This window comes from Drosophila serrata, unplaced genomic scaffold (assembly GCF_035046125.1).
Source record: "Drosophila serrata isolate PLE 108 unplaced genomic scaffold, ASM3504612v1 contig_240, whole genome shotgun sequence".
Lineage (NCBI taxonomy): Eukaryota > Metazoa > Arthropoda > Insecta > Diptera > Drosophilidae > Drosophila > Drosophila serrata.
The window spans coordinates 6500116-6509363 of NW_028257138.1; the positions used below are offsets into that span (position 1 = coordinate 6500116).

Here is a 9248-nt window from a genome sequence, read left to right on the forward strand (position 1 = left end):
ATTTGTCAGCGTACTAAGTATGACCAGCTGCCGGAAAGTAGGAAATCTACCCATATATATGGTATTCTTTCAATAAAATCTAGTATAAAAAGTATTAATATACCTAGTTTCCGTCGTTATTATTCCTCTTTAGCTGCACGGTCACACTGACCCATTGTTTTTGTTAAAATGCCGGGAAAAAGGTAAATAAATGTTATTTTCATTGCATTATCTAATTTCAAAATGTCCAGAGTTAGACGAAAGTTAATCAAAAAGAAGCAGCGACAGCGACGCCGCCAAAAGGCAGCCAAAGAACGAGATAAACAGGAACTAGAAGCTGAGAACCTAAGACTCAAAGATCCAGAGTACCAGAAATGCCTGATGCGCCAGGAGAAACTCGAGGAATTCCACCGCCAGGCCGCTGAGAGGGAGCACCAGGAGGCCGAGAAGGCCTGGATGCAACGCGAGGCCATCGCCCAGCAACAATTTCGCATCGATGAGGCCAAGCGGCGGCAAAAACAAGAGGAAGTTGAGCGCCTGCAACGGGAGCAGGCCGAGGAGCGTGCAAAACGAGAAGAATCTGTGAGGAAGCAGCGCGAAGAGCACCTCCAGAGGACAGCCAAGGCTGCCGCCGAATTCGAGGCCATAATGCAGAGCATGGAAAAGTATCTCAACGATTCTGAAATTGACAAACCTCCACAGCATCTCCTTCGGGTGATGGAAACCCATCCCGAGGAGCGTCCCTGCGAGTTCTTCAGCCGCACCAACTGCTGTCGCTACGGCCAAAGCTGCACCTTCAACCACCGACGTCCCATGCTGTCCCGGATCCTCCTGATCCGTCATTTCTTCAGCCATTCTCTGCTGCAGGAGCAACGCACAAAGCCCAACGAATACTCCGGGGCAGACGAGGGCTTGGAGTTGACAGAGATGGACATGCGCGATGACTACGACGAGTTCTTTGCTGATGCTGTCGAGGAGCTGCAGAAATTTGGCACCATTGTAAACTTTCGAACTGTGAGAAATACGCTAGAGCACCTGAGGGGTCATGTTTTTGTGGAATACACTGACGAACGGTTCGTTTATAATTATTTAAGATGATAGATGTCTGAGAGTCTATTTATAATTTGTTTCTATAAGTAATATTTGTCTGGGAATTTATTTATACACATGTCTTTAAGAAATACTTAATTCCAATTGTTTTTATGCAAATTTTGTAACTTTGTCACGACAAAATCTCAGTATTTGCATGTAGAAAAGAGTTAACTTGTATGCAAATAGCTTCTTTTTTTATATTTTAAACTTAACGAGGGCTTGGACAGCTTAAATATCTGTGAGTTTTGGTAATTTCTTAATTAGTTAGCATTGTTTTATGGTTGCTTTACCTTTAAATTAGGACAAGTTTTTAATATCTCTTTTATTTTCTTTATTAACTCTTTTTTTTAAGTTTATGTGCTTATTTTTGTAAACTTTCATACCTTTTTCATTATTTTTACACGTTTTCCTTTCTAGATCTGCACTCCGCGCCTTTACCAATCTCCAGGGTCGCTACTACGCCTGCAAGCGCCTCAATGTGGAGTTCTCCAACCTGAAGACCTGGCGTGGCGCAGTTTGCGGTACGTGAACTGTATGCCCAGAAGAACCGTATCCTTTGAAAACAAACAAACAAAAACAAATTATTAATCTTAAAATAACCCACATAAATCCATTTTCTTTATCACAATCTGTTGCTTTTTAAAGGTTTGTCCTTAACACGTATATGTCCCAAAGGTAACCAGTGCGGCTATTTGCATTTGTTTCGGAACAAGGACAACCTGTTCAACACGGAACTGGAGTACACAACAGGTCCGAAAAGTAAAAGGAACTCTAGTCAGACACCCACAGCCAAGACGCCCAGGTAAAGGCATTACTTTTGTAGGTTTTTTAGTTACATTTCATGACTTTTAACTCGTTTATTTAAAGTTGGGATGATCAGTCAGAGCATGGCAGGAACTGGCGGTGGTCGGAAAGCCCTGAACCGCAGCTAGAACACTCCAAGGAGTCCAAGACTAGCAAAGGTAAAGATCTCAAAAATCATCATACTTCGGAATACCGATCTAGGTCCAGACGTGATAAAGACCCCAACATAACTAGCTCCAACAGAGATCGTAGCTCTTCGGATTCACATAGAAGAGAACATCATAGATCAAATGGATATAAACATTCCAGAAGTCACTCCAGGGACCGGGATCGTTAATAAAAACCAAAGTCAAGTAATTTAAGTGTTTTTTGTTTGTTTTTGTTTTTAATGGGATCTTTTTCAAAGTTTTATTCAATCTCTTTTTTGTGGGGAAGAACAGGTGAATACTCAAGAGATTCCAAATGTTTTCGCTCCATAAATATTCAAATTAAGGAAGACTGCGAAGCAACCCAATTGTTTACAACGGAAATGGGGAATTCTACGCGTAAAATTGGCAGTTTCGAAACGAGATATATAGATAGATAGATAGATAGTGGGTGCTGGAATGATGACAGTATCATAGGTGGTAAGATCGGGAATTGTAAATTCTAAAGTCTATTTGTCTTGCTTTCTTCCGTTTTCGTACGTCGTACATCATCATACAAACAAAAATGATACAAAAACTCGTGTGTGTTTAAGGAATATTATAATAAGTAGCTTTAAAATTAGGCAAACATCGCGAACCGCTTATAGACGGATGCCGGGATTCGTGGCAGCCACATAGCGCAGCAGCTCCTCGTTATCCTCGCAGATGACGGGCTTCTCATGATAGCAGGCCACGTCATGCCAGGCGATGCCATCGTTGTACACATTGTTCAGCACGGACAGACACTGCTCCTTGGTCTGGTTGATGTCATACTCAGCGTTATCCGGCTGCGGGCGCTTCTTGTGTCCGGTCTGAGACCAGGGGTTGTAGCCCCATCCCTGTGGAATGCGGTTGGTGGCCTGGATCTTCTCGCGAGTTGCAGACCAGAACCATCCATAGACATGCTTGGGCTCCAGATCCGGACGATTCTCGCAGCCGGCAAAGTCGCAGATACGGCCAGCTGTCCAAATGTAGGGCACATCATTCTGCTGGATCACACGGAAGATTAGATTGTTCTTCTCTTGGGTCTCCAGAGCGACCAGATCCATGCAGTATTCGCGGCACAGGTTACGGCCATCCAGCCAGTCGACCTTCTTGTTGGCCAGAGCGGGCACGTGGGTGGTTAGGAACATGTTTTTGCCGCGATAGGAGAACTCCTTGGGGCCTGTTAAGGATTAAAAAGGAAAATATGAGAAGTTAGAAGGATTTTAAATGGCTTAAATATGAGATATTGAGAGGTATTTGATGTGTAAAGTGTAATGAGAGTGTTTAAGGATCCTGGGGATCCCTTAAGATACTTCACAATAGTGTCCAGTTTGTACTAAAAGTTCTTTGTAGTATCCTCTATTTCTTAATGCTCCTTTACATCCTTATGATACTTTTATAAATATTTATTTCTATCCCCCAAAAACTAGTGTCAAGTTTGTGAATATATTTTTCTCCCCGTGTGGGTGTGGTCTTTGCCAACCGGTTTTCCTCAGCCAACTGCAGTCTCATCTTCAATTTAGAGTCCGCAGTGCAATGTCTTGCAGCCTGCCCCATCAACGAAACCGAAAGCAAAAAAAAAAAAAAGATAAGAAAAATAAAAGACTTTGCCCCAAGCCTTACACAACTTCCCCCCAAAGATGCCAAAGGCGGCGGCGGGTTACGCAATCTGTGCGATTTATGCAGCATGCTTCTTTGCTTTCCTTTTTCGCGGTGTCAAAAGGTTTTCTGCCTTTTTTGTTTGTAACTTTGGAATAACAATGGGAAGCCCCCGCTGCTGCAGCATCCTCGAACTTGTTTCACTTGAGTGAAGCTTAAAAAAAGAGGTAACAAAAATAAAGCCTGTTGCCACAGCTGCCGCTGCCGCTGCTGCTGCTGGCACGCGTCATTAGCCGCACTTTAAGCCCACTTTTGCAACCAATCGCCACTCCCCTAAGGCGTCAAATCAGCTTAACTTCCAACATAATGGCCTTATTTGCCATTGTTTGCACATTATTATTTATTTTTGCTGGCCTGCCTGTCTGTCTCTGGCAATTTCCTCACATTTCTGGCCCTTTTGTGACGCGGGTCAAGGCAAATTTTGCTAAAAACTGTCATCTTTGAATATACAAATATACATATTTTCCTAACCGAAACTTGCATAATAATCATTTCTGACTTAGAAAAGAAATCTTAATTATCGAGAGAAAAAATAAAAAAGATCGGGTAATTAAGTCGGAATTGTTAATCAGGTGATTTAACTATTTGAGAGACCTAAAAAAAATGCTGCGCTTGTATAACTGGAAATTTTTCCAAAGAGATGAAAGATCTAAATCGCATTCAACGGCACCTCGAAAAACTGGCTAGGCGACTCGGTGACGCCCCAAAAAAACTAAGTTGCATGTTTAACGGCAAGTTTCTATATATATATTTATTTTATATATAGTATATAGTATAGTTGTGAGTTGGGTAGGGTTTTGTCTAATTAGCAATAACTGCAAAGTGTTCATTAGTGTACCGGATATGCAGCAGCGATGATGCTATTGTTCAGACGCTTCAAACTGATGCAATGTTTTGCAATCTCTGGCGATGACTTGCTGACTTGATTTGAGGAAAACCCACTTTAGGTGAAACACTTATGGATTAACCACTTTAAAGATATATAATTGAGAGATGAGATTGAACAATACACTGGGGAAATAGAGTTTACATTAAAGGTTTTATGATAGATTGGATACAAGCTTTATATTTGAAAAGAAAATGTAGCTCTTTTAGTAAACTTCATTCAATACTTAATAGTTTTTTTTCAGGTTAAACACTTATGGATTAACTACTTTTAATTTATAATTAAGAGTTGAGATTGACACTGGGGAAATAAAAATACTTTTAGAGGATTTAATGAGATATTTGACTAAAAATTGATCTTTTAAAAGAAAATGTAGCTCTTTTAGTTTACTTCATTCAATATTTAAGATTTTTTATTGGATGAAACTCTTACGGATTAACCTCTTTAAATATATAGTTAAGAATTGAGATTAAACTGAACACTGAGGAAATAAGGGGACTTTTAATGGTTTAAGGAGAGATTTGATTAAAGATTTTTATTTTAAAATGAAAATGAAGATCTTTTAGTAAACTTTATTAAATACTTAAGAGTTTTTTTCAGGTGAAATACTTATGGGTTAACCACTTTAAATATTTAATTGAGAGATGAGGTTGAACTGTACACTGGGGAAAGAAAGATACTTTTAAAGGGTTTAATGAGAGAATTGATTAAAGATTTTTATTTTAAAAGAAAGTTTATCTGTTTTAGTAAACTTCATACAATACTTTAAAGTTTTTATTACTCTAAGTTTATAACGATTAATTCACTGAGCAATCTATGATATATTTAAAAGGTTTTTAAGTCTTTTATGAATAATTTGTATTTTAATTGATTTTAGCAGAGGAAATTGATAATTTTTCCATCTAAAATGTACTTCAGGCTGATTGTTATTAGTTTTTATTACTTATCCCATATCAAACCCCTTAAAAAATGTTTGCTTTTCTCTATGGCTACTGAAATTTCTGTTTACGAAAAAGGCGATCAAAGAAAGTGATCACAAAACTGCATAAACTATATGTATTTATAAAATTCCAGCTCACGTCAGCGACCTTCGACTGACACCCCCTCCCCCCCCTGGCCTGGTCTTTCCATATAAATAAATAATTGTGGCTACACCCACACGTCGCATTGCCAAACAATTTCAAGTGCAAACTTGGCAAACGGAAAAAAAGCCGCTTAATATTCTCGCGGCATTTGTCACTTTTACTTTTTATACTCAAACTGAGCTGCAGAGGGGTTAGTATATAGTATACTATATATGATATATATATAATATAATAGATGTACTTACGGCTGGCGCACTTGGCGGGCACGGGCAGTGAGAGGAAGCGACCCGGCTTGGTCGCTGTGGTGGTTGTGGTTCTGGCCGCATTGGCGCAGGCAGCCACCACGCAGAAAGTCGCTAACGCCAAAGTGACTTTCATCTGCAAGAGAGAGAGGGGGGGGGGGGGGAGGGGAAAACCAGGTAAGAAAACAGTAACAAATTTGGCAAGAAACAACTACAGAGATATGCAAATTGTTAACACGTTGTCATTAACATAAATTTGTACACGATTATCGGGGGGCGATAAAGATGCCGACGCTTTTGTTTGCCGCGCCCTTTTGCGTATACGCAATTTTTATTTTATTTTTGTGTATAAATTTCCAACTTTGGCTTCGGCGATCCGAAAGATGTGTAAAGCTGGCTGTCGTGCAAGATCGAGATCGCTTTTTATGTCAAGGATGAGCAACCGGTTGCCCCGCGGCGGCCACTGACACAGTGCCACAGTGACTACCAGAAACTACTACCGCCATCAGAGACACTTGAAACTTTATTATTTTCGATTTTTTATTGTGGCGCAGCAGCGGCAGTGGCAGTGGCAACGTGATCAGCATCGATCGGCACATCACATTATTCATAAATAAAAATATACATATATATTTAGCATCTGCAGCAAACATGTTGATTACACAAGCATAAAGCGTCAAGCTGACCTTAACTGGTTTTATTGACTTTAAAATCGCCTGACGCTGCCTGTCTTTGGCTAGAACCTTCCACGTAGCCAGCTAGTCAGCATTTTAACTAAGCCATGTTTCTTCCTTCTTATGCAAATGCTATTTAGAGCTCAATGTCCTCAGTTTTAGTTGAAATTTGGATTGTGTATCGCCAGTATTTGATTTGATTTGGCAACTATAAATCATTAAAGACGCATCGCTTATCAGCAGATGAATTTGGTAACAATACATAATGAATTGTGGCCCGCTTATTATTGATTTCATTTTCGACAGCGACATTTCCAAAACAAACTGAAGCTTCGCGCTTGGGAAATATGCATTTCAATATATCTTTGGTTTTCTTGTTTTTTGGTGTTACTTTTTGTTTGTTCATTTGTTGCGTTTTGTAATTTGTGTCCATTTCTTGTTTCATGCATGTTAATCAATCAGCGGAGCGGAGCCACTCGTCGAGCTGATGATGCATTTAATTATACTCATAGATGCTCATAGGTGCCCTTTTGGTGTTTGGTGTTTTGGCCAAATTACAGGCCCCAAAGTATGAGGCTTTATGCATTATCGCCTGTTTTGCTTTTCGTGGCGGCTGTTATGGGTGATGGAAAATTTCATGTGCATTTGGCTCTTGCGCAAATCACGTTTCAGTGGGGAAGCTGTTGTGGGGTTTTTTACGTTTCGTTTTTTTATAAATCTTTTTAAGATGTGCATTTGGTATGGAAATAATCAAAGGGAAACTTGAAAATCGTATTATCTTTGGTTAAGAGAGCGAACTATTTTCTTGGTAAACTTTTTATTAAAATAAGGAACTTTGTGGTTTTCCAAGGGAAAGACTTAGGCAACGAACTCTTTTCTTGTTAAAATTTTAAACAAAAGAAGGAACTATTTTCAGAGCTAGTTCTTTGACTTATTCAACGAACTCTTTTCTTAGCAGGTTCTTAAATGAAAGACTTATTCAACGAACTCTTCTTTGATCGTTCTCAAACGAAAGACTTAGGCAACGAACTCGTTTACTAAAAAACCCTCCGTAAAACAGCTTTTTAATTAAGTTATCTTTGCTTCTGGTCGCCAAGGGGGGTTTTTTTTATATATATTTTAACGATTTCATACGATTTCAAATTTAATTGTTTATAAATCCATATCCTTGAACAGCTCACGGCACACTGAATTGTTGTATAATTATTTCTCTTGCTTTTATTTATTGTCACATTTAGTGTTTCTTTTTTGCACAGTCCTTCGATTGTCCACACACGTAGGAGTTGTGGCGGTAGTAATATATATATATATATATAGTTATATATAGAGTTACACTGTATATCCTTGGCCGCGGCTCGGCTCGCCTTACCTTTGCTTTGCTATGTTTTTTTTAACAACACTGCACACGGTTTCTATAGATATTCTGTAGTCGCCGAATTGTCCAATCAGACAACCAGACGAGACCAGACGCAAACGAAAACAAAAGTCAATTGGCAGCAGCAAACTGTTTTATAGTCGCGCCACCGCCGCCCGTCCAACAACAACTTTGTGCTGCTGTGCAGCTTTGAAAAAGCTGCGACGTCGACGGCGACTGCAGCGAAGCTTTAACAACAGCAAAAGCAACAAAAGCTTGCCTTGCCTCTGAGATGGGTTGCTCAGAACATCTTTAGACAACGACCACTTTTTGTCTATAAATATTTATGTGCGACTCAATCTTCTTGTTGGTTTTTTTTTCTGTGTTTTGTTCTCTTATTTATTTACTTTTTATTTAAAGCTTGAAACTGTAGTTTGATAATTTTTATAGCCGTCGATCCATTAAGTAGTTGTGTGTGCCAGGCACTAGAAACTCAAGCTTGGTAGATTTTTTTTGTGTAATATATTTCGAAATGTATTTTATGCAAAGCAAAACGCTGGCATCCATCTCCGGCATGCTTCATATATCAATTTTTTTGGTTTTGTGGTTAAGTGTTTTGTCTTCTTCGAGTTTTTTTTTTCTTGTATAGGCCTTGATCTTGAAAAGCCTTTCGAAATGCCACTAAAAAGCGTTGATGATTTGGCTTCCGCGCGGCTGCCCCACGCACGCGTTTCAGAAAAATACCAAAAAAAAAAAAAAGCGGTTCGATGGGTTTTGTCTTCTTTTCTGGCATTTACACAAAATCGGTTGGTTTATTTTATTTTTTGTTTTTTTTTTTTAATTGCCATGTGAATGAACTGGCGGCGTTTTGGGGGAAAGGACCCATAGCTCATCCCACACCCCCGCTTCTTCTCGTGCTCGTGCACGTCGGTGCCAGCCGGATCTTTACGTCTCTCTCTCTATATTGAGTTTTGTTCTGAAATTAGTTTTTATGTTTGCTTTTTTATTTTCGCTCATAAATATGCAAATTGATCACTCTTGATTATGTAATTTATTTAGTGCGACTTTTGTGCGAGATGTGTGGCAATGCGTCATTCGAGAGAGAGAGAGAGAGAGAGAGAGAGGGGGCAAGTTCAAGTCTCTTGCTAATCCTGTTTAATTGTCATCATCAACTTGACATTTTGACTGGGATTTGAACCCGTGACTCTTGGATAGCTTAAATGTTTAACCTCACTTTGTGTTGTGTGCTCGCTTTTTGTTACCTTTATTTTTTACGTTTTGTGTCATATTTCTGTTGTCTGCT

General features: G+C 39.4%; 2 protein-coding genes across 4 annotated transcripts; one reads left to right on the forward strand and one right to left on the reverse strand.

Moving 5' to 3' along the window:
* The first annotated feature begins 112 nt into the window (after positions 1-112).
* LOC110179168 (uncharacterized) lies at positions 113-2237 on the forward strand. Of its 3 annotated transcripts, none has more exons than XR_015271222.1 (5): positions 113-182; positions 231-1052; positions 1489-1620; positions 1747-1873; positions 1939-2237. XR_015271222.1 is itself a non-coding variant. In XM_020946567.2 (5 exons), the coding sequence occupies exons 1-5, from the start codon at positions 169-171 to the stop codon at positions 2210-2212; spliced, it is 1371 nt and encodes a 456-aa protein (XP_020802226.2). In that variant the 5' UTR covers positions 113-168; the 3' UTR covers positions 2213-2237. The 3 variants fall into 3 exon arrangements, 2 of the variants coding, with proteins under 2 accessions (XP_020802226.2, XP_086687048.1); XM_020946567.2 differs by having other exon boundaries at positions 1489-1592; positions 1717-1873; XM_086830922.1 differs by lacking the exons at positions 1747-1873; positions 1939-2237 and having other exon boundaries at positions 119-182; positions 1489-1673.
* Positions 2233-8076, reverse strand: slf (C-type lectin domain-containing protein slf). Its single transcript, XM_020946569.2, has 3 exons — positions 7961-8076; positions 5921-6053; positions 2233-3225 (listed from the first exon to the last, which is right to left on the reverse strand). The coding sequence occupies exons 2-3, from the start codon at positions 6051-6053 to the stop codon at positions 2663-2665; spliced, it is 696 nt and encodes a 231-aa protein (XP_020802228.1). The 5' UTR covers positions 7961-8076; the 3' UTR covers positions 2233-2662.
* Between the last annotated feature and the right edge of the window lie 1172 nt (positions 8077-9248).